This window comes from Aquila chrysaetos, chromosome 7, assembly GCF_900496995.4.
Source record: "Aquila chrysaetos chrysaetos chromosome 7, bAquChr1.4, whole genome shotgun sequence".
Taxonomy (NCBI): Eukaryota; Metazoa; Chordata; class Aves; order Accipitriformes; family Accipitridae; genus Aquila; species Aquila chrysaetos.
The window spans coordinates 3,233,844-3,261,183 of record NC_044010.1 but is presented as its reverse complement, the minus strand read 5'-3'; the positions used below and the strand labels follow the sequence as shown (position 1 = coordinate 3,261,183).

The 27,340-nt window shown below is 47.1% G+C and overlaps 1 protein-coding gene across 1 annotated transcript; it reads right to left on the bottom strand.

The window, feature by feature from the left end:
* Positions 1 to 9,465: 9,465 nt before the first annotated feature.
* LRRC58 (leucine rich repeat containing 58) lies at positions 9,466 to 26,657 on the bottom strand. Its single transcript, XM_030020517.2, has 4 exons — positions 26,119 to 26,657; positions 16,845 to 16,973; positions 15,246 to 15,523; positions 9,466 to 13,776 (listed from the first exon to the last, which is right to left on the bottom strand). The coding sequence occupies exons 1-4, from the start codon at positions 26,655 to 26,657 to the stop codon at positions 13,568 to 13,570; spliced, it is 1,155 nt and encodes a 384-aa protein (XP_029876377.2). The 3' UTR covers positions 9,466 to 13,567.
* Between the last annotated feature and the right edge of the window lie 683 nt (positions 26,658 to 27,340).

Genomic DNA, 27,340 nt, shown 5'->3' with positions numbered 1-27,340 from the left:
CATGAGGTTATGAATTAGGTACTGTGTCAGGCGAAAGGGAGCCGGCGTAGGGTTTCTGAGAAAGCAGCAGACTGACCCTACGCCACAATGTGTAGCCAGCCCTTAAGGGAATCGAGGGAGGCTGTGGCCAGTTTTCTGGTGGAGGAGGCACCAAGCACCTACCCGGCTCTGGCAAACGAGGGTGTTCATACAGATTTGGTCCCAGGCCTCCGAGACAAACGATTGCCTCACCTTTGATGAGATCCTCTCCAACCAGTAAGGACCATTCCCATTTTTAGAGGGATCTATCCAAAGGGATCGAGGCTTATTCAAGTGCACGTGTTTGTCTCTCCAGCGTCCCCTCTTCGCCAACAATTTTTAAACCACCTGGCAAATTGCAACAAATTTAGCAGCAGGCTGGGAGTCTCAAAGCTATTAAGTTTCTACAAGTTCCAGTGGATGGTCAGAGGAGAGAGGAACCTGGTGAGTTCTTCCCTCTCCCACTCCCACACAGGGAAGGAGCACGTGCACAGCTTTTATTAGACATCAGCGAATCCCTCTCACAGGGATGGGATCAGGCAGAATCACACCTTATGGCAAACCAGACGGCCTGCCGGTGGGAAGACAGGGCATCCTTGACGGATCTGCCCACAGAATGACGTGTTTTCTTTACCTTAATACAGAAGAATGGGGAAAAGACCCCAAAGAACCGTGCGGTTTTCTGCTTGTTGCTTTTTCTACTTGTTTTTTTCCATTGGAAACTTGATTTTCATCGGTCCCTATTTTTGGCAAATGAATGACTAATGTCCTCCAAGATTAGACGGTGCTTCACTGAAAGACCATGCCTGGGTGCCACACCGGCATTTCAGAGCGAGTGCGGAGGATAGAGCTCCCGAGGGACCAGCTGGGGTTTGCCCAAGCCCGAGTGCATGCTGACGCAGGATGCCAGGAGTTTAGCTAATTTTAGGTAAGGGACTGGTCATGCCAGATGCAGTCAATAAGCCTGCCCGCTCTTTCCTTTCATACCGAGTCTCAGTGTAGGATTTTTATTAAAGGTTTAGCATGACCTGGAACTCAGGGGAAGCATTCAGCCTCTTTGATGCTAATCTGAACCACCAAACCTTTTAAGGTTCATTTAGTGCTGCCAGCAACACCCAACCCCAGCAGTGATTAGTGGTCTCCCAGGAGGTATCTCAGCCTCTTAGGATTTGACAGGGAAACAATAAAGTCTGCAGTGGAGCCGAGTTTCAGCTGTGCCCGTCTGCTAAATAACAGGTGGTAAATGATAGTTTCCTTCAATTGTAGCAGTTCGTGACTACTCATGAAGTCATATAATGATCTCACCTCAGTTATTCACCATGTTCTTTCTTCTACCTGGCACGGTGAAGATGTTTTTCTTTCTAACAATAGAGAACAAAAACAAAAACAAACTCCTTTCTATTAATGCAGATCTAACGCGCACGCAGTGCACAACAGAAGCGCTCCTTGTTTCTGGCTCTAGCCATCCCATCTGAAGCATTTTTCCTTGTAAGAGTTGGAAAAACGGCCCACCACCTTCCTTTTAAGATGGTCCCTTGTCACAGCAGGGGCCTGGGACTTGTCTCCCTGGCTGCTAAGCACCCTGCTGCCGGGCAAGGACCGCACATCCCTGTTTCTGGACCCTCACGGTCAAGCAAGACCCTTGCTCGTGGCAGTCCTTAGAGACAAAGACTTCAGTCTGAGCCTGAGGCCGACAACCACGTGGAGCAGAGGGTGCTGGTGGGAGACGTTCATCACGCAGTGTTTGTTCCTGAGGCTGGTGGGTACGTGTTGAATGAGAACGTTCCCATGTCCGTCCTGGATGGGCCATCCCGGAGCAAAGACCAGCTGGCTGCATCCTTACCCATCCCCGTGGGGACAGCCTATGGAGAGCTGGGCGCCAGTGGTGGAAGAAGATGTTTCTGGGCTCATGAGGAGGAAGAAGAGGAGGCAAGAAGGAGTAAGGACAGAAGGAAGAAAGGCCGGCAACCACTTGCACAAGCACTGTGGAAAATGTGAGTGGGGATCCTCGGGAGAGCGGACGCACGCGTTGGCCGCCAGAGAAGGGACCGCAACGTGAGGAGTGGGAGGGAAAAGGAGTACGACGGGGTCATGGAAAAATCCTTATGCAAAAGAGAGAACAACGAGAGAAGAAAGCGGTGCTGTGTGGAGGCAAACGGGAGTAAAGAGAGGCCAGTAAGCCTGAAAAAATGAATCAATCTGCTAAATCAATGCGAAGCCTCGACTTTCACAAAGACAGCGTTGTCGACTTCAGAGACAAAGGCAGAATGGCTTATGAGAAACAGGGTCCAGAAATGGAAGTTACCACCATCCGTTGATGGTTTTTATATCCAGATATCCAGTTCTGGTATCTGTAATATCAAGAACAACTTAGTAAACTTGAGTTCAGGGAAGGAACCGGGGCAGGTGGGAAGGTAAAAAGAGGACTAGTATCTCTGAAGGAACTGACACATGCCCCTGGCAGCAAATATCTCTAAGAAATCTGCCAAGTCAGGAGAAGACCAGTATGTCCAAAGAGCAGCAAGTGCAGAGGTGGCGAGTAGCATGGAGAGGGAAAAGCAGCTGAAGGGAGGGTTGCTGTGGATAGAGTTCCTCCATGCCCAGGATATAATATTCATTTATGGCATCAACACAAGATGTTGGACAACAAACTTACACCGTGGGGAGGACAAGCACATTCAGCAGAAAGAATAGGTTTAGGACTCAAGTACCAGTGGCTGAAGAACATTAAACACTGCCCGTTTTAAGGTACGTACTTCAAGATGGGCGTTGCTGTGAGCCAGGAGTTCGTCAGCCGACGGACAGAGACAGTGGAGCACGAACGGGAGGAGGCGTGATGACCAAGAAACAACAAGGCACACGCAAGCCTAGCATACAAGGAAACAATTGTTTCTTACTCTTTGTAAAAGCTGGCTCAAACCCAAATTTTAAAAGCAGAACTATTGTTTCAAATGCGGCTTTGCAGCAGCTTTCTGTGGATGTGCAACACCTGATGTAACAACCGCTTGAGTACGTCTTATCCTTGCTGGGCACTGATCTAAATATGCCTACATTTTACACCTAAAATACAAGTCATATGACAGATTTTCCATGGCCTTTAAAGTTATTTTGAGTCAAGGACGTCTACCTCAAAAATCACAGATCTCTTATACAGAATTTTTAACTAAGCTTTGAAGCACATTGATAAATAAGCTCACTGCTTTGTTGCCACTAAGAAACTCAAAGCAGTGACTGCAGATTGCTTTACCCCAACATTTAAAAACTGAGATGGGAAAATATTTTACAACTCGCAACGGTTTTTGCTTGTTGTCATTTAAAAGTGTTATAATCACAGACTTCACAGAGCAACAGGCACCAGCTCTGACATTGTGAACTCCTCAGTCTCTCTGAAGGTTTTGAAAGCCATTCATCATGGGCTGCTTTAAAAATAAGAGAAACACACCTTTTTTTTCTTAAAAAAAAAAAACAAAAAAAAGAGGGATGCCTTTGAAAAGCCTTATGACTAGATGTTTACCAATGAAATTTGCACAGAGAAGACACTTATTACTGAATAAAAGACCATGAAGACAAGACATTTGTCAGCTTTTTTCACCCTGGAGAATTACGAAAAAAGTTCATGACAAAAGCAACAGGACTTTCAAGTTTGAAAGGGTTGTTTCTGTAACAGGAAAGGGGAGAGGAGCAGAGAAAGTCTTTGCTGAAATGGTTGGGCTGTCATGTAAAATTCAACGTTCAGATGGAAACCTCTTGGATCTGGGATGTTCAGGCCCGTAATGATGAGGAGAAAACATGGGCAACAGAGGATATTTTTTATCACTCTAACCAGGAGTGCCAGCATTGACGTCTTCTCATAAAACACCAACTCAGCTTCTGCAATGGCTGGTTAAACCCAAGGGTGTACCAGGTTTCTGGGAAGTAAGCTTAGGAAAATACATTATCCTGGCACCTGGAGCAGTAGCAAAAGATGACTGGCACACTTCTCAGATGCCATTTCAGCCTTTCTGTTGCCAGGCTATTACTCTGGACTTCAGGAATTAGTGCACTGCATGAATAAAGTTACCGGGGACCCATGGTCGCCTCCTCGGGGTTGCCTGGACCAGGACTAAAACTGCTACAATTGTCTGGAGAGTTTTTGGAAGGATGAAAAGTTTTTCCATTGGTGACGAACCAGCCATCATCTTAAGGATTTGCTGGGTCATGATAACCATGAACCTCCTCATCATCCCAGGTATTACTGGAGGATTCATCTGTTGGTGCATTAATATGATCAATGTCAAATACATATTTGTGAAGCATATTTCTGTATTTCTAACTTGCTACATCCCTATCCATGGAAAAAGCAACATCTGCTACCTTTACACACAATGAGGTATGTTCTGCCTCTATCCACAGGCCCTGTTATCACACCACCCTTGCTATTTAAGTAATGTCAGACCAGAGCAGATACGCCTCATTTTGTCACGTCAAAACATCATTAGGCTTCACCTTTGTCCTCAGAAAGCTGGGGACAACACTATGATGGTTTAAAAAAAGTATCAGGTGAGACTTACCCTCACTAGACACTTGTGATGGGATGGTATAGAAGGAATATTCCATAAATTTGTTGAAAAGCTACCGCTTGTCTGAAGAGGAGCTGAGAAATTCCCGTTAAAGAGGACGTTCCCTCTTTACTTACCTGTTACAGAAGCCACCTTCAGACCCCGTGATGAATGGCACAGATCACCGCTTTGCATCGTCCTTTTGCCAGGAGACCACAAAGGATGTTGGAAGGTGTTCTCTGTTGGGAGACCCTTGGTTCGGAAGCTGGTATCGGGTTTGAGGAATTATCCTGGGGTTTATGTTCCTTCAACGGTAAGAGGAACCCCCACAAAACTTAGGTAAGCGGTAGCGTGACACAGCAGTGACGCTTTTGCCACCCATTTTCAATACATTTACCAAAGGCAGTCACCTTGGAGGGGCAGATCTGTGACTGTGGGACAACCCAGAGCAGAAGGATGCAGCAGCTGGGGAACCTCTTTCTTCAAGAGAAACGACCTTTTGGATGCAAAAGCTCAACCGCGTAATGGCAAAGGCACCTGCCATTTCCTAAGCCCTAGGACGCACCCCACACGAGCCTCTCTTGTTTTCGGGTGCAACCGCTCGGCCAGGGCTGTGCCTCCCCCAGACCACCTCGGGATGCGCGCTTTTAACATCCTCGCTAGCAGCCTGTCCAGCTCTCAGGAGAGCTTGTTTTTGGGACAGCCACCCACTCCGTCAGCAGTAATTACAGTAATTCCCGCTCCCCTTGCACATGCGTTTTTCCATGCCGTTGATGGAAGACAAACCCTGCTAATCCCCTTCTAAGCAAACGGCATTGCATACATAGGGGCATTTACATGCAACTGGTGCAGGTAAACAAGCACAAGCTCAGGCTCCTCCTTGCCGCGGGAACACGCCGGTCCCGGGAGACGCCCTGCCTGCCTTTGCCCTCTTTCCTGGGGGGAATTCACTAGCCACAATCCCCTGCTTGAAGTGGGGAACACAGGAGCAGGAATACACCCCATCAAGTCTTTTGCCAGCCACTGTTAATGCAGGCCAAATTTAGAGCAATAAACCAGAGCAGACGCATACTTTTAAACTCCACATGAATAGGGTAAGGTGCCCACAGCCCTTTATCAAAAGATGGAGAAGCAAACGAGATGCTCCTGTACATGCTCTACAGCAGTTTTCTTCCTTGTGGCCCACGGTCATAGGGACCTCAGAGCGCAGGGATGAAAATAACCCGCTGCCGTGACAAGCCCGGAGTATGCCAGCTGGCAGCGTTCGATCAAGGAAAGTTTTTGCTTCCTAAGGCCATGCTTCTCCCCTCCACATATGCACCAAACAAAATTTGCTTTCCTAAAAGCGCTACGAAGTATTTCTAGGCAGGATGCTTGGAGAGCCGTGCTTGGGACCAGGGACGAGCCATGGCCAGGTGGGTTTTCCCCTACAAACCATGGCAAAGGGTCATCTCTGAACAGGTTTTCAAAGCGCAAGGCAGCCGGATGGGGTTGTAAGTTGTGAAAGACCAACATAAAGTTTCAGACATTCCTGGACCGTTTCAAAACGTGTTTCGACGAGCCCAGTCACACGGGGTTTTTTTGCGAGGCCTTTTATGATTACATCTCTCAGTAGAAGACTCGCGACTGCTTTAAAGAAAGAAAGAAAAACAAACAAAAAGATGCAATTTAAGTCCAAATATCTGAAGAGATTAACTAGGGAACCCAACTTTGGAAAACACATTGCAGTGTTTATTTGAAGATAAAAACCACTGCTGCAAACCACTCTGGTCTGATTTAGATTATAAAGGGTATTTGGTTTTATAAGTGCAAGGGATGTTTTAAAATCTTCCAGCGAGTCCTTTTCAGCGGTGCTACGCGCAACAGAAACAAAGCGCCGGGTTCAGCCAGTGGTTTCGCCAGCCCCCTCTGCCTGCGGGGAGGTTTTACGGGCAGGGGGTTGAGTTCGGGGAGCCCCACGGGCCCTCCGACCGAGAGCAGGGGAATACACGGAGATACAAAGTACTGCCCTGAGCACCTCGGAGGGATCCTCCGCCAAGGAGGTGAGAGTTGCAGTGACCCATTTACCTGATGGAGAGGACGTTCTCCAAAGGCCAAACTTCTCCCATCCCACCCCAAAATACCCGGCGTGTTTGAAGCAGAGGGCTATTAAGGGAAATGTAAGGTCTCCTACTTCTAGCGTCCAGCTCTGAATCCACACTCCTCCCATTCCCATGAGCTGCCAGCTTGGGGAAAACTTGTTCGGTGTCATCCTGCTCACAAGCAGAATCCGTTAAGTCACCTACGCCAACCAGGTGGCTCTTCTTGCTGAGGAACAACGGGGCCGCCCTCCCCAGAGTTAATAACACAGCATTTGCAAAGTAAGGCTTTGGAGAGTAACCACATAACATCGTCTGGCACCAAGGACAACGTTTGCTCAGTATTATGCATGTTTGTTATAAAGTCATTTTTGTTATGGATGCCAGGACCCCCAGGAATTATGGAAAAACATTTTTCCACAATGGCATTTTCTTTTCCTATCCATTTTCAAAGCCCTAAAGCTGAAATGTACTCTTCCAGGGACAACCCCCAAACAAAACAATCCTTCGCCTTTCATACAGGTCCTTTCACCAGCAGTAGATGTTTGTGTCCTTGCTGATCTAAAGGGTGACATGCCGACCTGCTGGGCTTCAGCTTGTGACCCCCTGCCCCCACCCACGCTATCATCCAGATGAAGGGTTTGTTTGCCCTCCCAACTCACCAGTTCATCAGCATCCGTGTCACAGCACAGGCAAGGACCTTGTCATACTCCTGATGTGTCACGTTCCCTTACACAAGCAATGATGCAGCTTAGTGAAATCATTCATTTGCCAACACACCAGCAACGATCTTCAGAGACGTGTAAACGGCGGCCAGCCTTGCGGGGCTTTGACACTCTGATCAAAGTGTAATATTTAGGATAAACTTACAACTTGCTAATCAGTACTGACTTCAGGTCCTGCTTTTTCCAGAGTCAAGAAGGGGTTACAGACAGGGCGTTCGGACAACACTCTGAAGATACGTTAATCCTTTGCCAGTCTGATAGCAAGCTTTGAGCTGCCACCAGTAAGTCCCAGGCCAGGACAAAGAGAAGGGTCCTGGGTGTTCCCTGGGTGACCAGTTCTTGAACTGACACCAGATGAGCTGGTGTCACCTTGCCACAAAAGACCGGCTGGAATCAGGACTTGGGCTCTGCTATGGATTACCTTTCCCTCCATCCTAAAAGGACCCTGGCTGCCGTTAAACCTCCTTGTCAAAACTCTCCACTGTGCTGACTGGTGAGAGAGGAGACCGCAGCAAGCTGTAGTACAAGAACACATGCTCTCAATCTGCCTCTGAGAAGTCACTGTAGAGCAGTGGCTATGGGAAAGGGAAGAGACACTCGGACACGGTATGTCATCTCCAGACTCTGACTAAGGGTGCAGATGGCCCTGGCCTTCTTCAAGGCAGCACTAGGACTAACTTTCTTCCAATAAATTTCTTTCAATGGTTGGCAACTGCAACTCACAACCTTAGTGCAGAGGAAAAGGTGCATACATTCAGCTCTAGCTGTCTTGATCACCTAAGGCAGCCCATCTGAGTAGGAAACATATAGCTCTACTTCATGAAGAGCACTTCCAAACCGTCAACATTATGCTCCCTTTTAGATCTGTGCAATTCTGCATAAGCCTAAAATGTCAGTTTGACATTCTGAGCATCTGCTTCAGGCATCTACATAACTCACGTTTCATTTACACTCTTCTCATTGCATTAGTGCTAAAAGCAGAGAAGAAAGTTTGAAAGCCAAGATTTGCTCCTTGAGGTTAGAAGACAGGCAACTAATGTCAGGAAGAAGTTGGACATTTGGAGAGACTTCTGCACCAGGAGGAAATTACAGCACGAGAGGCAGAGAGACTGGGGACTCTTCGTCCTTGGAAGTTTCTAGGAGTCAGCTAGACAAACCCACATTGACCTCAACTAGTGCTGGCAATAGTCCTGCTTAAATCAAGAGGCTGGCCTAGAGACCACCAGAGGTTCCTTTGAACCAGCACTTCTATGATTTTGTTTCCGAATATAAGAAAGGTATTAAGAAGCCACAGAAAAGGGTATCTTTAAATTAGTTAACAAAAAGAGGCAGGAACATTCTCAGCCTGGCTGTTACAGGCAAGGTCACTTATTCCTCGGTATTTTATGTTATTTGAAATGGGGCTGCTGCATAATTGGAGAGGTTTTTCATTACACATGAAGTTGAACCATCTCTGAAATAGTTCCCGCTGAAGTTAATATCGAGTAATTCTTGTTTCCCACTGTCCAATTTTCCAATACACCACATTTCTGCACTGACAACTGGTAATTGCACGGCAGGATCTGAAACATTTTGGCAATAGATCACAAAAACTCTTCAGGATGTAGGAGGAAACATGGGATTACACAAGAAATGGGAACACATTAGCCAGTTAACATGATCAGAAAATTAACATTCAGAAAGTCATTTACAGGTTTCAAGGTTAGCATATTAAGAGAGAAACAATTCAAGTAGTTTAGAACTGTTGTTTCATATTACTGGAAAACTCCACCATGACACCGCCTTCTCTTGTTTGTCTATTTATCTTGCCAGTGAGTTACTTCTACCTTTAAACCGTGGAGCAGATTTCTGCAACCCTATACCAGAAGCAAAAGAGGGTCTGGTCTGTAACACACACTGGTTTGTCACAAGTGGGCCCCAAAAGCCAGGAGTTTCAGCAGTCCCTTGGGAAGTCTCACCTACTCTTGGTTTTACACAGCACAGGTCAAATCTCATCTGTTCCCCGACCATGTATAGCCCCATTTTTAATGTTTACAATTCTGCAAGGGTTTTGCCTGCAGCAATACCAGAATCGAGATGCCGGCAAATAATGGACAGACAACTGTAGAAATAACATTTTTGGTTTAGTGTTTACAATTTGTTTTACAGCTCATAATGAAATACTGTTAGAGATATTCTACATTCATACATTTCTAGCAAAATACACTTTTAGAAACATAAGGCACTTTTCCTAAAACAAATGCTCATGATAAAAATTCAGCAAGAGGGCTGGATGAGAACCCTTTCTACCCTTAATGTTCAGGTCAGTAAAAGATCAATCCTCTAGTCAGGCAGGCAGATGAAATAATCAATAGAAAGGTTTCCAAGATAGAGTTACTGCTGTATTAGTGTGCATTCTGAAGTAGTCTATTTGAAGTATCTTCAGTTGGGAAGGGAGGGCATCGTGTGAATAAGATGCGTTAAAATAGTTCTTTGAACTGGGTAACAAAGACACATTGCAGGGATTAAGTTTCATTACTTTCATTGGATTAAATTCCTTCCATTCATTATTGCCAACAAGAGTAAGGAACAAAAAGGAGCTGGTTCTCCTCTCCCTCCCCCCCACTCCCATTATAATTCAACACAAGATTTCAAAGACTTAAAATGACCAGGACAGAAGCCCCTGAAAAACTGCATCTGGCGACTCCAGAGTATGTTTAAATATTCATTACTGACTTCCTCAAGTCTCACCTCTTATTAAAGAAAGGGAAACATAAAAGAATTGGCAACTGTGTGAGTTGCTTCCAGTCAAATTGATATTTTGCTTCTTTTTAACACGACCCCACTGTTCACATTCAGTACCTGCATTCAGAAACGCACCAGCAGCTCCCCTTGGCAGAGAGACGGCGGGGCAGAGGATGAATGCAGGCAGGGCCCCGGGCCCCGCGGGGAAGAAGGAATGAGCAACTTTGCTTCACACTCTCGTGTCTCAGCTCAAGAACGGTTTCAAAAGCCGGACGTGCTGGGCTGCTGTAGCAACAAGGGGACTGATACCAAAACACTGACTGAAGACTTCACTCACAGAAGCATCTGTAGGAACTGAAATCCACTGTTTAAAACTGACAAAAAGAGCTATAATGCTGGCAAAACCACTGTCTACTTCTCAGGGCCCCTGAGAAGGGGATGGTAGGAACCATCCAACAGTGTAGCTTCAAGTTTTGTCTTACCTATTTCATTGCCAAGTACATTTTCCAGTCTTTAGGGGGCTAACAACTGCTGGAAAAACTTGACTCCCGCTCAGTACATTAGACACTACAGTACAAACCTGCATCCCTAGTCCTCTCAAATCCACAGCCAACCCACCATTTGTTTTTCTTACAAGTCCTTGATAGTTTTAAATTCTGACTTACTTGAATTGCACTTTAAAGCCCAGCAGCAAAAAAGAAAAACTGGTAGCTATATTCAGGAATATATATAAATTTTTAAGAGATAAGACAATTTATCAAGTCTAAAAAATGCACAGAGATATCAACTGCATAAGCTGTCAAGTTTTGATCTGGCTACCAGGAAGAAGCTGTGAAAAAAGGTTAGCCTATTGGCCCTATTAAAATGGGGGCAGAAATGGGATGCATTTTCACTTAGGAAAGAAAATGCAGTTAAGATCGAGCTAAATTAGAACCAGCCACCAGTGGTCTTAACCCGTCACACACAGAGGTGCTACTGTGCAAACAGGAACTGTGGTGAAATCTAACTTTGTGAAGTGAAAAAATGCATGACTTCAAGACAGCTGCTGCTAAAGAGAAGAAAGGAAGGTGGTACCTCATGGCCCTGAGCTCAAAAGATCTTGAGATCTCAACTCGTGTGGCTCACTTACACTGGCAGAAGAGTCAAGCTCTAGATCACTCAGTTGCTCACTACTGTTACACTAGCAGCCAATTTAAAATGGTGACTCTGCAATCAGTTTACTGTCCTTCAGCACTGGTGTGATGATATTCACTTGGGACAGGAAGAAGCATCTGAAAGAGGAGATGAAGAACAAAACACAGGCCACTCACTGATCCCAATTTAAATAACAGCATGCAGTTGGTTTCTCTCAAAATCTGTAGGTTCTTCTTTCCCAAGCAAACCTCACAGAATTTGCTAAAGTGACATCCAGTTGCTTTGCACATATACCTTATTGTGTCTTAAAAATATACTTTAAAAAAAATTATTGGGAAAGGCACAGAGCACGTGCAATTTAGTTCCTTGTGGATCTGTGCGTATGTGGAATCTTCAGACTAAGTTGCAATGATTAATACTGGACGGGGTGCTATTTTACAACCAGATAATTTCTTTCAAATTCCAGTTCTCTCCAAAGGAAACTGGGGAAATGAGCAGTGCTGTCAAGGAAATGCAAGGCAAGAAGTTCAACCTGCACACCAAGACAGACTGGAATGTACAAAGTTTCACAGACCTCGTTCTTCAGGTCACATTAAAGGAAATAATGTAGTCTAATTTAAAAAAAAAAAAAAAAAATCACTAAAGTTAGTTACAAAGAGTGGAATTATCAAAGTGCTTTAATACATAAAGTGTCAAATATAATTAAACAGGACCATTAACACAGAGCTGCCATAAGATATTCAAACAGGTACCTGCGTTTTATGGATGCAGGAGAGGAGCACAGGTTTTTAATTTCCCCCTTAGGACCAAAGTGGGTTAAGAAAAGTTTTTCTTGTTCATTCATCTTCTTAACACAATGTATTTGCTCTGGTCATGCATTCGAAGGCACAGTTGGATTTGCTCTAGCTGAAACTGCATCAAAAGGACTGTCTGCCATGAAATATTAATAAAGGGGCAGCTCTCACTGAGCAAAACAGACAACAGCCCCATAAAGTAGATTTATAGAAACCTGCCAATTCATAATACTAATTTTTATAAGCTATTTGATACTTAGAAAATCTGAGCTATTTTCTGCAGCTTTCCTTTAAACATAGTTTAAGATAACTGAATGTGTTATTTGAACAATCCAACAGACTGCCAAAGCTATTCTAACAAGAGCAAATGCAAACAAATAAATAAGGAAGAGGTTTCAAAACCACCTCATGCAAGATGCTTGGACAACACACCTTAGCCTCCCTACTGGCTTTTCCTCTCATGTTATGAATAAGGAAAAAAAAAAACAACAAAACATTCTCCACGGCACTTCTCTCAGTACTTCCAATTCATTAAGCTGCTGCCTAATTTAAGCAGATGACCTTAAAGACGGAAAGTAACTCTGTACTAAGCATAGCAGAGCTACCTGCAGCAGGGGGACATGGCTGGTTAGAAATGTCAATCAAGACCTTTCCTGCAATTCACAGATATAAAAGCAGTTATGCTTCAGTAAGCTGACTCAAAAACATGATACAGAGCATCGCATCTGGTCCCTTGCACCAGCATGTACGGCCACAAGTCTGAAGTAATACCAAGTCTCAATAGCACAACTCATCTGTTTTCTGAAGGCACCATAAAGACAGCAACGCTCCAGGTGTAATGGGAAGAGGCACAGCAAGGAAAAATAATGACTACAGTTAGGAGGAAACACTAAGAGCAGCTTGGTATAACAAGGGAGAAAAAAGGTGGCTCAGTTCTATGATGGCTGTAACATCTGTAACAGCACAGAGACCCTACGCCTCTAGGCAAAGAAAGAATAACCAAAGTTTGGAAAAAATCTACTCCTGAACAAAAAAAACCCAACACAACTCCCATTTCTAGTGGATGGGTGTAAAATCTGTAACTGAAATCAAAGGAGACAGCCAAGAATCAAAACGCTATATAAAACATTGGGGCCCATACATACTCACATGGCATCATTAGCCTGTTTCTGATTTACCACAGTGTTAAAAGATCTGGACAGTCTCCTTTGCTCTGCAGGATGACTGAAGTCCAGTGAAGTGTCATATATTAAAACCCTTCTCAATCCGCCAGTGAGAACAAATCCCCCTCCCCAGCCCGTACGAGGGAGGGGGGACGTCTCCCAGACAGGAGATGTTTCTAACAACCCCAGGCACGCTACAGGCAGTATGCCACCGAGTTAGTTCTCCTAAGTAGCACTGCACCAAGCAAGTCTAGGCTTGCTAAGATGTTCTGCCCCTTACATGGACTTGAGGACAGTTTCTCGTGAGCCCTTCAGGCCAGAGGCTCATGCTTCGCTGTTCCATTACTGCTTTTCAAATACGTTTTCCTTCCCGTCTTCCCCTCTCGCTCCCCGTTATCCCAGAAGGACTTTCTGCATCCTACGCGCAGCGACGCTGGCTTCGTCCTCAGAGTCGGACTCGCTCTGGGAAGTGGAGCTCTGGGAGGCAGAGCTGCAGGGAGAGGAGCACTCTGGGGAGCACAGGTAGTGCATCAGCGGGAGGCGATACTTCCCACAGAAGTCAACGAACTTGATTTGTCTGACGCAGCTGTCAAAGTAGACACCTGTAAGGGCAGAGGGAACAGCAACGACGTGAGAGACACCGTGCGGAGAAACCCGTAAACCTTACAAGGTTGTTGCAGCTGGTGCAAATGCCTCAAATTAGGATTTAATTGACACTGCACTGAATTCGGAAGCACAAGGGATACTGGAGGAAGAGAAGGGACCAGGACACCTACGAAAATGTGAAATTTCTTTTCTTCACAAAAAAAACCCCAACTCCTGTAAAACTGTATTTGGTAGGCGATTCAAAACGGCACACTCTACATGAAAGGACACAGGGCACCTACTTCCAAAGAATTTGGCAATTTCTTCTAACCATTAGGGAAGAAATCTCAGGCTGGGAATTTGCAGACTTCTTAAATGTCAAATTAATTCATCCACTCTATTTTCAAACTTGTAAAACCTCTTCTACCAGCTAGCAAAAATGCCTTCACAAATAGCCCTTCATAGCTCTACTTTTCTTCTGCTTGAGTGAAGTCACCATGCTGAGTTTGGATGGTACTTTCCAAGGCAACAGTGTTGCTGTAACACACAATTACGTTCTCTTCCCGTCACAGCAAGTGATTTTAGACACTGACATTTTCAGAAGCTTCCAGCGGTGTTTTAAGTCCTAACTGGTCTGGAGTAAGCTTTTCTCCTGCAGTGCTAGAGCAACACTGCAGCACTGTGCTAGTTCAAAAGGAAAAGTGAAAAAGAGCAACACCAATCCACTGTTATCCAAGCTGTGCAAAACTCTAAAAAAGGAAACCTTTCTTTCCCTTTCAACACAAGTTCCAGCCCTTCCGCCTTTGCTTACAGAGCATGCTTTGATATTGTCCTGTAAGGAGATAAGATAACAGCCTGCGTTATGACTGCAGGGTAGATACTAATTAATGATTTTTTTCCTTAATCTTCTAAAGGCTAAACGCATAGATCATTTACTCTGGATAAAGATTAAGCATTAAACCAAATTAAGGCCAAGCATTCCAGGCTTTTCTATGAAGTCCTCTCCTTCCAGGAACTACACACTAGTAGTCCCAAGCAAGAGCTAAACAAGTTGCTCTTGGTAATTGCCAAGCACTACAGCCTCTCTCCTCTTTTCCATCCAGAAACGAAGCTTGCTGTTCAGCAGGAGTGCTTGCAAAAGTTCTCCTGTGCATTACTTAGTCTGAACTATTTCGGGGCAGACGGATCGGAAACTTCAGACCATAAAAGCATAGCGGAGTGCTGGGATGAGCTGCAAAGACTCCGACAGAAATACTGTCTTACAATCCCATGCAAATAGAGCAAACCAGCACTACAACTTCGAACCATGTTCCTAAGTGAACGAGGCTCCTTAAAGACAAGTTTGCAGGAGAGCTGGAGCCAATGAAATACAGCTAGAATTTGGATGCAACAACACATCGAACCTGACTGAGCTACTAAAGTCATGGCAAGTCAAAGGGAAAGAAAACCCATCAGGTAAAAGCAGGAAGCAGAGCGGTGAACTTACCCCCACATTTAGGATTGGGACAGTTGCTGGCCAAGCTCAGATACCGGACAAGATTCTCCGGGAGATCACTGGGAGCATAGGGAACATTGCGAGTTTTAACTGTGCGTCCAGCCAGTTCCTGAAGGCTTGGGGGATTGTAGGTCAGGTCACGGACAAAGCGAACCACCAGTGGGTTCCCACGCAAGCTCAGCTCTTCCAGGTGAACCAGGTTAAGGATCTCTCGAGGAAGGTAAGTCAGCAGGTTATTGTGCAGGCTAAGGGAGCGCAGGGAATGCAGCCTGAGGATGGAGATGGAAACCCAGTCAAGATGTGCAAGCAAAATCATTCCGCAGCTGCGTTACACAGACCTGGTTACTCTCCCCTCTCCCACCAGTTTCTTTTTCTTTGGCTTTTCTTCCTTTTAAAGCATAAACTCATGCTAAAAGAGCTTCTGTTACTCCAGCACACACAATGCCCTAGAAAACTTGGCTCAGCTCTGGAATGCCTGTTAAAGAAATACAGTCTTAAATATGCTGCTGTCCCTCTCAGTATTGCCCCCCACACACACCCCAAAAAAGGTTGCACAGAACAAAAGTACACAAACTGAGTGCTTTCAGGGGAGATAATGTTTCCTTCTACCCAGTGCAAGCATCAAGAACGGTTCTGTGCAATAGTTTGAATAAGTCACCTGCTTTCACTCATGCATTAAAGATGATTGCTGGTAGGCAGCCAACCCTGGAAAACCCCATGTTTTCTTTGCATGTGGCTGCATCACCTTGCGCTGTGATACTACTAGATCCCAAAAGCTAAGCAAGGTCAGGCCAGGCTAGCATTGGCATGGGTGACAAGCAGTTTTTTGGCTTTTGGAGGAGGCATTCTCCTCTCTCAGGAAGCACAAAGCAATGCTCCAGTGCAGTGTCCAGGGATGCTCTCAGACCAGTACAAGTTACAAGACAACTGGACATTGTACATCAAGAGTAATCCCACTACACCATCAAATTCCAACTCAGAAAACTCTGGGCTGCCATTCAATTGCTTTTGGGGTTACAGCTACACACTGAATTCTTCACCTCCCATCTTAGGCTACCCGTACAGAGTTTGCAGTGTTCTCTTTTCCCCATTATGAAACAGACAAAGCAGTAACTTATCTTCTAGAACTATGCTCTCGGATTTAACGAGCACTAAAACATTCTGAGATCCTAGAGTAAGAAATGCCAAGGGAACACAAAGGATGGTAGAACACAAAAGCACACACAAAAAGGTTTTGGGTGAAAGACAAACCAGACCAAGCATTCATCACTAAGAATACAGTAGCATGGCAGTTTATCTTTTCTGAGTTGCCCAGGTACTTCTCAGGGCTCCCTGTACAATCTATTTATTTACCTTAAAATGTATACTTGGTGACATTTTTCTTCCCCATAACCCTTTGATTGAGATTTCCATATTATATATTCATGGTCTGCTTGCAGTGCACCATGCTAAGGATCTTCTTGTTCAAGTCTAGTCACATTAACAAACTGAAGGACAAATAGGTCCTCCCAGGTGCTTTTATCCACACATGCAGAAGAAAAAGTCAAAAGAGTTAATTACAGCTGGTGGCTGATGACAGTAAATACTCACTGTGCCAGCTGAGGTGGAATGCTCTGGATCTTGTTGTCACACAGAACTAGATAACTTAGAGAAGGCAGGTTTGCTAATTCAGGTGGAATTGAAGTAATGAAATTCCCTCCAAGGTATAGAAACTCTAAACTGAAAAAGAGAAGAGAAAACACTGCATTATTTCGTTAAGGTAATTTTCAGTTTCATTTAACACTAGGTCTTGTCATCTCCTGCCATTTCTTAAAGAAAACTTACAGATGCAAACTTACTGTGCATGAGATAATTTGCTGAGGGGGAAAAAAAAAGAAAAAAAAAAAGCTGAGTTGCACACCAAAATTACAACAGAGCTGCTGTTTCACAACAGATAATGTTAAAATTTACCTCCAGCCTCCTGCAGTCACCGTTACACCTGTAGGTAGGCACCAGACAACCATGTATTCCTACACCAACCCCAGGTGCAAAGCTCCTGCTCTTATTTCCAAGGAGGAGCAGCCTGCGCACGCAGGGTCTGCAGCACTGACGCAGCTCCTGCTGCAGCCAGTGGGAGTTCTCAGTTTCAGTAGGAGCAAAGCAAGAGAGCAGTGGCTCTCCTTGAAAATCCTGGCCCTGCACAGGCGCTAGTCCCTCTTTATGGTATCATTTGACTCCTCCGTGACTAACTGCAACCTTTCAGCAGAAGTCAGAGGCAGCCAGTCCCACTTTGATACAATTCATATACCGAGAACACCACAGCCACAAGAGCACAGAGCACATCTAAGTCACAAAAGCACATGCATGCAATTTCTCAGATTGATTTCAGTATACTGAAGTCATGGAGCCCAAAGCTACCAAAAACATTAGCAAGGCTTAACCGTAGTTTGGGCTTAAATAAAAAAAAATAAAAAATAATAAAAAAAAAAAGACATCCTGTGAAAACTCAGTGGATGGGAGACAGGAACAAAGAGAGGCACTAGATCCCTTCTGCCAGATGGAGCAGCCAGTATTTGCTGTGCATCTCTGCCCTTCTAGGAAGAAAAATTGGCAAGCACTTCTCTTTGACATAATAGCTTCAAGTCCCCATTTCACAGAGTCAAATAAGTTTTCCTCCCCTGTTCTCAGACGCTGCCTGGAAGAGGAGCAAAGGCAGGTTCAGTTTAGGTACTTCTGGCAGGGAAGCAACACCATTGCTAATCACGGTCCAGACAATACGTTTTCCAATGCCTGAAAAAGGTGGATCCCCCGGTCCTGTCTGCAGGTGCTGGTTCAAGACCTCCGGGACATACTCAGGTTAGCTGCCCAACTACAGTGTATATTGGCCCTCTCTGATCCACCAAGCGTTCCCCGCAGGTAAGGGAAAGAGAAGTCATCCAGGCTCCATCAGCCTTTCTTTAAGAACAGCTAATGACCTCCTTGGAATAGGAGACACCTTCATCTCACCCCAGCAACTGAGAAAGGCTATGGATACAACTGGCAAAGAAACACACGACCAAACCACCCAAGGGACACGGTGGTCGACCCAGACAAGGTCTGACCCCTGCAACTGTGCCACAGCACGTGTGGAACGCCAGAGAAGCTCCTCTCTGAGGTTCTTCCTGGGATGGAGCAGAAGAATGGTAGAAAGAGACTATTTCCTTCAGTTCTTGCAAGAAACTTGAACCCCAAAGATCCAGTGACAGCATCTGCTTGGGCTACGGGGGCCACTAACACAGCACAAAGGTCCATCTGCCCAACAGCGAAGAACAGAACGACAGACCTCTGCAACACACCAGGAGATGCTCACAGAGCTTAACTTCCCCCGGACTCGCTCACCTGTTTGGAGTATGTCAGAGGCAAGCTAAATAACTGAAATTTGACAAAGTGGGCACAAAATTAAGCCTTAAACTGAATCTGACTATATGAAAGGAAGTAACTATACTTGCTTCAGCTGAGAGATCAAGTGGGACAGCACATTTGGAGGTCATTCTGAACACGTGAGAAAGCAGCCAGGAAAAAAAACCACCACCAAAACCCCACTGCTCAAAAGCATCTTCTCTTCTACCCAGACAACCTGTAGGTGAGGAGTGGGGGTAGGAGGAAGGCTGCTGTGCAGAGACCACGTCAAGGGGAGATTATTTTTAATTAAATTTTGATCCCCTAACAAAGCCCTGAGTTTTAACCAAAATTCCTTCTGCAACCTCCATTGTTTCCCAAGGTGGATTTAGGCTGCTTGGCTCTCATTAGGGACTTAACTGCTGACCATACAATTCCTAGGCATATTTTAACTCCATGCCATGGCTGGAGCCCACACCGAAAACTGTTAGGCAAGGGAATTTTAGTAATGTGGATTTCAATGTTTAAACAAGGCTTAGACGTGTACAAGTTTCCACTTCCTAGGAAAAGTGAATAATTAACTCTTCATCCTCTGTTTTAAGACAATAATGACCATAAAGCCACATTGCGTAAAAAACCATACTACCAGGGAAGGGGAAGAGGGGTGCAAAATATATGGTAAAAGATGGTTTGGAAATTCATTTCAAGGCATGAAATGCGTAAGTTTCAAGAGCAGCTTACTGCACAAACTGTAAAAACGCTGCCTACAAACTACTTATTCAAATCTGTTCTCTGTAAAGTCTGTGTAATGAGAACACTCAGTTATACCAGCTAGGATATAAAGCCCCAACATCAGACTACAAGCTGACTCTAACTAAAAATCCGCTAAATAAGGTAACTCCTTCAGTGGCAACAATGGGTTTCTTAAAAATTGTTTTCTTTGTACCTATCTTCTGAATCACCTTTTTGAGGTTGGTAGACTAACAACTCACTGGGTCCAGTCTAGTACAGCAAATTCAGAATTTCCAACATCAACTTAAGATATTAATTAGATGATAAATTTCTTAAAAAAGCACAGGGAAGAGGTTTTGAAACTATAAAGAAACTGATTTTAAATACAGCAAAGATATTCTGATAGCTTCCACTGAAACACTGCTCAGTAGGCAAAAGAAATCTATAACTCCCGTCCCCCAAAATACAATTTGCTAGAAAGAAGGATCTAGCCTAGTCTTGGCTCAGCAAGATGGAGAAATTAACAACAGTCATTTCTGCATCAAATTAAAGTGTCGAGAATTGTTTGAGCAAAGCTAATCATGACACAGGCAAGGATTTTCCAGAGACACAACCCTTTTGTAACGAGCGCTCAACGGCCACAGTTCGCTCCCAGCTCATCTACTCCTGGCCTGATTTTCATGTCACGCTAAGCCCGTACCTAAAGGCCAAGGCAATGCTGGCTCTCGAGCTGTCCTACTCGGAGAGCAGTTTGCTGCTTGGTAAGATGAGCAAAAGCACTGCTGAGCTCTGCCCTCCTCACAAAAGAGCCTGCAGCGAGGCAAGCCACACCGTTTACCATAGTTTTTCACAGGAGGACCACAGCAGAGACGGGACTGAGCTTAGTGAATACTTCTAACTAACCTTTCACACCAAGACCCAGTTTTTCTGACAATCATTAATCTGTATAGTCATTTGGACCAGCCAGCTAAGGTCTCATGCATCACTGTGTACACAGACGGAGAGCTGGAATTTTTCTGTACTTTCAAAAGTCAGTCCAGGAACTTAGAAAAGCCAGAGAGCAACCAGCCTCAAACAAACGTAAGCTCAGTTCCTATTTTTGAAGCTAGAATAAATGATGTACTTCCAACCTGCCACACAGGCTCTGGCTGAATGAGTTTCAAGAAGGGAAAAACACCAACAAAATCCATCTCAACAAAAACTGGAAAAAACCCCATTTGACAGAGTAACTGACAGGGGCCGACACTTTCCCTGCCTTTTAGCAACGTTTACAAATACACTAATAAAAGGCCAGAGTCCCTTTCAGCCTCATATCCAGCAGGCTCCTCGCTCAGCACAGCCAGTACTAATTGTGGCCAAGCAGCAGCCAGCACGTCGAACCCATCGCGTGTCGTTTCTCTCTGGCAGGGGATTTCACACCACAGGGCTGTAGGGTGGCCGTGTGAATCCTTTTACATACGGGAAGGGCATGGGGAAATGCTCAAACAACTATGAATCGATTCAGGTGGTGGCAGCAAAGTTTAACACGCCAACAGAATGTACATTCTTGCTTGAGTATGTCCTTGAGGTTTCCAGGTCATCGTATAGCACAAAACAAATCAAAAAGCCCCAAAACAGTAAGAAGAGCCCACTCTGAGCACTAGAGGTATTTCTGATACCCTATCAATTACCATGACATTTTCATAGTCATGTTTCAAGGCGAGAATGTCTTCTGGCGTAGAAGATACTCAAATTTTCAATCCACCCTGTTTCCCCACAGATGCTTCTTTGGATAAAATTCAACCACTGACATCAAACAGATGCATCTAAATAGGTAATCTAAAAAAGAAACAATGAGCCTGAAATAGCTCCAGGTCTTTTTAAGATAAACTTTTTAGCAAGAAATTTCCAGGCAGTTTTGAGGCTCATGCAAGGGAGGAATTTAAAAGCAGCCCACAATACACTCCTGTTAACCCTGTTCTACGATTTGCTAATTCCTGAGAGAACTGCATAGCCTTTGCTGACACGCAAATTTAAGATCAAACGGTCGTCTGAAAACTATTTGCAAAACGTTTGAAGAGGGGAAGAAAAAGGGAGGCAGCAAACAGATTTCCTAATGCTGTATCTTTATCAAAGCCTCACTTGCCGTTTTTCCCACACTGTAACAGCCATTCTTAAGTGCATGCTTGTCTAACATGCTTAATACTACCCACGAATAAAAGCAAATACTCTGGTTTTCACAGCATCTAAGCCTTTACAAAAAACTTGGATGAATCCAGTTAGGCGTTTGAGGCCTTTGATCCCAGCCCTTGCACAACTGGGCTTTACTAGAGGAATCCAAGCAAGAAGGAAAGGAGCATGCACGGCAGACGCCTGGAAGGAGCCTGGCTCTTTTCCAAGCTCTTTCCGCCTGCTCCTGGCACTCTACTGAGCGCAAGAGTATTCACTAGAAGAGTAAGACTAAACTCAAAATTCACATCGGGAGAGCCAACGTATTGATTGCCTTTCGCTAAGCTGTTGAGAATTTTTCCCTTTACAGGACACTTGCGAGACATTTCCCCAAGTGAGCACGCTGATCAGGGCAATCCATGCACCCTTAAGCCAAAAGCCACAGTTGGACAGTGAAGATCAGAGCTGTGTTTTACCAGACTTGTCAAACAAATTTTGTCCAGAATGGGCACAAGTAGATGACCACATTTCTAGCTCACCAGCTATAATACATGTTGCCCCTTAGCGCATCCCCAGCTGGATCAGCAGAGGAAGGATACACACAACCAGCGCAGAAGTGGGATGTCTACGTAGATCACAGTTCAGGAGCTGCTGGGGGCTGTGAATGGAATCTGAGAGAGAGTCACTGACCATAACGTCTCACACAGAAAACACAGCAAGGTCAATGTTGGAGGAAGAACTATAGAAAAGATGACACCTATGTCTACCTACGCTAAGCTCATCTTTTATCTGGCAACAAATAGCAAAGCAATGCAAAGAGGGCTGCTCTCACCCATCTGGTGCATTTTCTACTCTAAATTCACAGCAACGGCCAATGCTGCAACTCAGGTCTTGCACTGTACCGACACTGCTAGCTGACAGTAACTGGGGGTGGTGGGCATACAGAAGGAGCTGGCACAGCCTCGACATGATTAAAAAAAGCCCTCAGCAGGGCCCACGCTTACCTTTCTCAGAAACGTAAGAGGCTGCTGCAGGTCACCACAGACGCTTATGGTGATATTAGGAGGAAAGAGCACTGCATTTTCCTAACACGAAGGCTATTCATCCTTGGTGCCAGCATGCTATGATCAGCATCATCCTGCTGCCATCACCAGAGCAATCATGATCATCCACTTACGAAGCCATGTGAATGAAGGAAGTTTCAAGCATCAGGACATCTATAGGTGGTCCCTCTACAATGGCCTAGGAGGTAACTGATAATGAGGTGAAAGACACTCACTTTCCATGCAGGATCTTGCACTGCACACAAAGATTTGTGTGGGCAAGGATGGGGCAGATGGCTGAGGCTGGGAGTAAGACAAGACGGCAGCAGGACTGTCTGCGGTTCTTACTGCTGTTTGTTAACTTGCCAAATAACTAGGAACATGCTAGAGAAAAGGTTTTGCACAAAATGCCTGACCCCAGCTTGCTGCAAAGTTGTAGAATTACTACCTTCATGTGATTAACAACATGCGGCACGCATCTCTCATTCCAGTGCTTTTGCACTTGCAGTTGCCAGCACGTTCCCTCTCCTTCGGCAGAACAGACCCATCAGCTTTCTATTCTTTCAACTTCACCGCATAGGCTCCTTACCTGCTGTATTCCTGACCTTCACTAAAACTGATGTGCTACCCCTTCAAAAACTACAACAGGAAACTGTGCGGTGTAGAGGAAAGACATGAGGCTTAGTTATCACAAATTTTTTTTTTTTTTTTTTTTTAAATCTCATCAGAGCTCAGACATTCCCTGGAAACATAAGAAGTATTTCTAGATCTCTGCAACTCTGCTCAGCTCTATAATCAGTGACTGGGGCAAATGGGAGTTTGCCAGGGTCACGGGAAGAAGAGAACTGCTGGCCTCAGGAACTCTAGTACCAGCAGGAGAAACGTGTCCGGTCAAAGTGCCGCGTGCATTCCTCTGTGGTCTCAGAGACCACGAGACACAAGAAAAATTTCTTTTATGGGAAGTTGCATACGGAAAAAGGCTCAAAGTCTTGGCTTGCCAGCAACAGTGAGATGGACACTTGCAGCTTGAGCTGTGAGGTTAACAGAAGCCCCAATACCTACACCAGGTCCCACCTCCCGGCCCGGAGTTCAGAAATGAAGAGATGTCTCCGTGTTGCCCAAGGGCTCTGCTCTGCCCTTGCTCAGGCTCGTTTTACCCACTTCAACACTATGCATGCTCATGCTGCGGACACCTCTGTTGGTGGCAGATGGGAGGAGGGACTGGCAGCAGCTACTCTCCAGTGCATATCTACTATCTTTTTGGCAAGGGTGTCAGGTCACTGGTTATCTAGCTCCCAATGAGTAGATTCAGGATTCCCTCTGGAGGAACATTAGATTATAAAGTATTGTTCTCTCCCAGCTCTTGGAAGCAAGTGTGCTGCTCCCTTTTGTTACTTAAGCAGACCCAGATACACAGGAGTCACTGATGGCATAGTGGTAAAGAAGCTGACAATCCCGGTGGGGCACGGATTCGCTATCTTGAGCTAAAGTTCAATTATATTATGGTGACACGTTAGCAGAAGTTCAACGAGTTAGCAGTGATTACGTGGGCAGCAGACACGAGCTGGGTCTAGTCTCGTTTTTCTACCTGACACATCATTTTGTAACGATAAACAGACAGTTCAATAGCCTTGTCCGCATTTGCCCTCTCAGAATTGTCATTCTGGGGTTCGAGCACAACCAGCCCAAGAAGAGCTGCAGGACAGGACAAACAGGAGGCCTGCTTCAGGGCAGGCCAGAGGAACAAAGCAGAGTAACCATGCAGCAGTAGTTTGGCAGTGGTGCAGCATGGAGAGCACAGCACACAGCCCACTGGGGCACCACGTGCATTGCTACGTGGCCTGGTACCTTCCCAGGGTCAGCAGTGTAACAAAAAGCAGGACTGAGGTTTGTTGAGTGGAAAAAAAAGAAAAAAGAGAGATAGAGAAACCATAACCACAGATGAGAGCATCTAAGCAGCAGCCGGGAGCCTCTGCCTCGGAGGTCGGCGCAACAATTAGATCCCAACCACATCCTGGATGCTACCAGGCATGCTATGGAGGCAATGTGGATCATCTCCTGCACACAACTGCCCTCCTCCACCAGCCTCCCATGAAGTTGGTGCCACTGTCCTCATTTCCTTCGTTATCCCTGAAGCAACTGCTCCTGAACAGAGAGAAAGCTGAGGTTTCTCCTCCTCATGAGAGCCCCAACCCAGGACGCATCCCAACTCTGCCAAGACGGACATGGGCATTCTCTAGCACTCAAAATGCCTTATAGCATCTCTCAAACTTAGCTTAACCAAGACTTGCTCCAGATCCTCAACAGGTGCATGCTGTGCCATCCAAGCAAAAGCCGCATACCCAATTGTATTATATTGCAGTGGACAAAACCATTTCCCACCAGCACTCAAGCAGTTCTGGTACTTCCAACCTAGGGCCATGGGAGACAGCACCCCGCATACAACATCTCGTGCTTCCGCTGGATGCAGCTCTGCTGAGCCATCAGGGCGAATCCAGCTACTTAGGGTCAAGGTTGCTGGAATTTGCGTAAGAGAGGCTGCCTCTGGCAAGTCCCTTGGCAAAGAGCTGGAGTAAAGAAAGTTCAGACCCAAAGTCTTCGCAGAGAGCCACAGAGGGGCTAATCTGAGGCTTGAGAAACCAGCAGAACACACCGAGGTGCCTGCGTGTAGCACGCAAGTCAGAACACGGCCTCTGGCTGGCCCAGGAGGATGGCAAGCTTCAGAAGTACCTATCCCAGGTCAATGCAGGCAGTAAATACCCAGTCCTGCCTAAGATCTGTTCCCACCTCACCAACATTCCTAACTGCCGTGATTCAGCCATAGGTTTCTATGCCACCGGCCTGCGGTGGTTTGATCCAGCCCGAGAGCCGGACGTACCACCGCACCTGAGCACAGACAGCCTAGGGCTCTACACTTCAGAAGATCCGTCAGCTGATCCGTCAGATCTACGTGAGCCGGATGGGTGGAGAGAACTACAACAAAAACCCAACCAGGCCAGCAAGCACCCTGATGGGACCGGAGCCGTATCAGCAGAAAGGCCCTATTGTTTGCATAAGCCACAACCAGATCTTTATCCTCCTGTGCGACCCATCGTGCAGCATGAGACCAGGGGTTTTATTTTGCTCTCGCCTAGAGATCTGTATTACAGCAAAACCGCAGAGCGCCTGCCGCACGTCAACATTCGTACTAACCACACCGTCATCAGGAGAGCCTCCCCTGCACCGAGGCAGCCCAAGGACGAGGAAATCCTGAAAGTCGCCCACGTGGCGAGCGCAGAAGGCCCATCGGCCGCTCGAAGAGCGGCTTCGAGCTCCGGTAACCCAACCTGACGTGGGGGAAGAGACACATTATCGCAGCAGCAGTGCTTACAGACACCTGAGGCCGGACAAAACTTGCTCCCCCCGAGCGGGAGGGAGACACGAGGCGTGCTGCCGGCGGCGACCAGAAAATCCGGTTGGGTTTGCCTGGCAGCTGCCGGGGCTTTTCTTGTCGTGTCCCCCCCGGGCAGAGGCTCGGGTTGGGGGTGGTGGGGGGGGGGGGGGGGGGGGGGGCGGCCCCGTCCCGCCCGGCGCCCTGCCCTCACCTGCGGAGCTCCTGGATGTCGGGCGGGATGCCGTGGAGGCGGTTACCGCCGAGGCTGAGGCTCTGCAGCCCGCGGAGCCCCAGCAGGGCGGGCGGCACCTCGGCGAAGCGGTTCCCGCTGAGGTTGAGGACGCGGAGGGAGCGGCCCGGCGGGGCCTGCCCCAGCCCCTTGGGCAGCGAACCGGGCCCGCCCAGCCGGTTGTTCTTAGCCAGGAGCGTGTGGAGACGCGGCAAGGCCAACAACTCCTCTCCCAGCACCGCCAGCCCCGTCCCGCTCACGTCCAGCACCTCCAACGCCGGGAACCACTGCGACAGCCCGGCGGGCAGCGGGCCCGACAACCGACGGGGCGACAGCACCAACCGCCGCGCCTCAGCGCTGCGCCGCGCCGACAGCTCCGCCGACAGCTCCGCCTCCGCTCCCACCGCCGCCTCCTCCTCCTCCTCCTCCTCCTCGTCCTCGTCCTCCACCGGGCCGCGCCGCGGTGGCTCCGGCTCCGGCTCCTGCTCCGGGGCCGCGCCGCCCGCCGCCGCCGCCGCCATCCCGCTCGCACCGACCGCCGTCCCCACACACCGCCGCCGCCGCCCTTGCGTCACCCCGGGGGCTCCCACGCCTCGCCCCGCCCCGCCCCACCCCGGAATCTGAATAGCCCCCTCCCTTCCTCCCGCCTCTGTGGGTACACCACGGCTCCATGCTCGATCCCGGGTTCGCCCCCGCCTCAGGCGTGAAGAGAGGCTCCCCCCCCCCCCCCCAACGCGGGGCCGGAGAGGGGCGAGCGCTCTTATGCAGGTTGCGGGGCGCCCGCGGGAGGGAGGCGAAGAGAGCGGGCCCAGCCGCGGCCCCGAAACGAGCATGAGAGAGAAGGGCGGAGCGGGGCAGCGGCTGTGGAGAGGAGGCGGGCACCCCCCGCGCCCCGCTGGAGTCGGGCGACACGAAAGCTCCGAGTCCCTCGAACGGGAAAATCAAAAAATAACCTCCCTCCTCGCCTTTTCACTCATCCTCAGAGCCCGGAGAAAAGGCGCTCTGCCCGCCCCCCGTCCCCCCCCAGCACCCCAAGGCCTCTCTCTGTGGTGACTGCCGGCGGCGGGGCCTGGCCCGTGGCGTCCCGGCCTTGTGGGTTTTGTGCGGGGTTTTGTCCGCTTTGGTCCTTGCAGACCTGCTGCTGGTGGGGCACCAAACCACAGGAGCCTTCTCAGAGGCACCTCGGCGTATCTCCTTGTCCGGA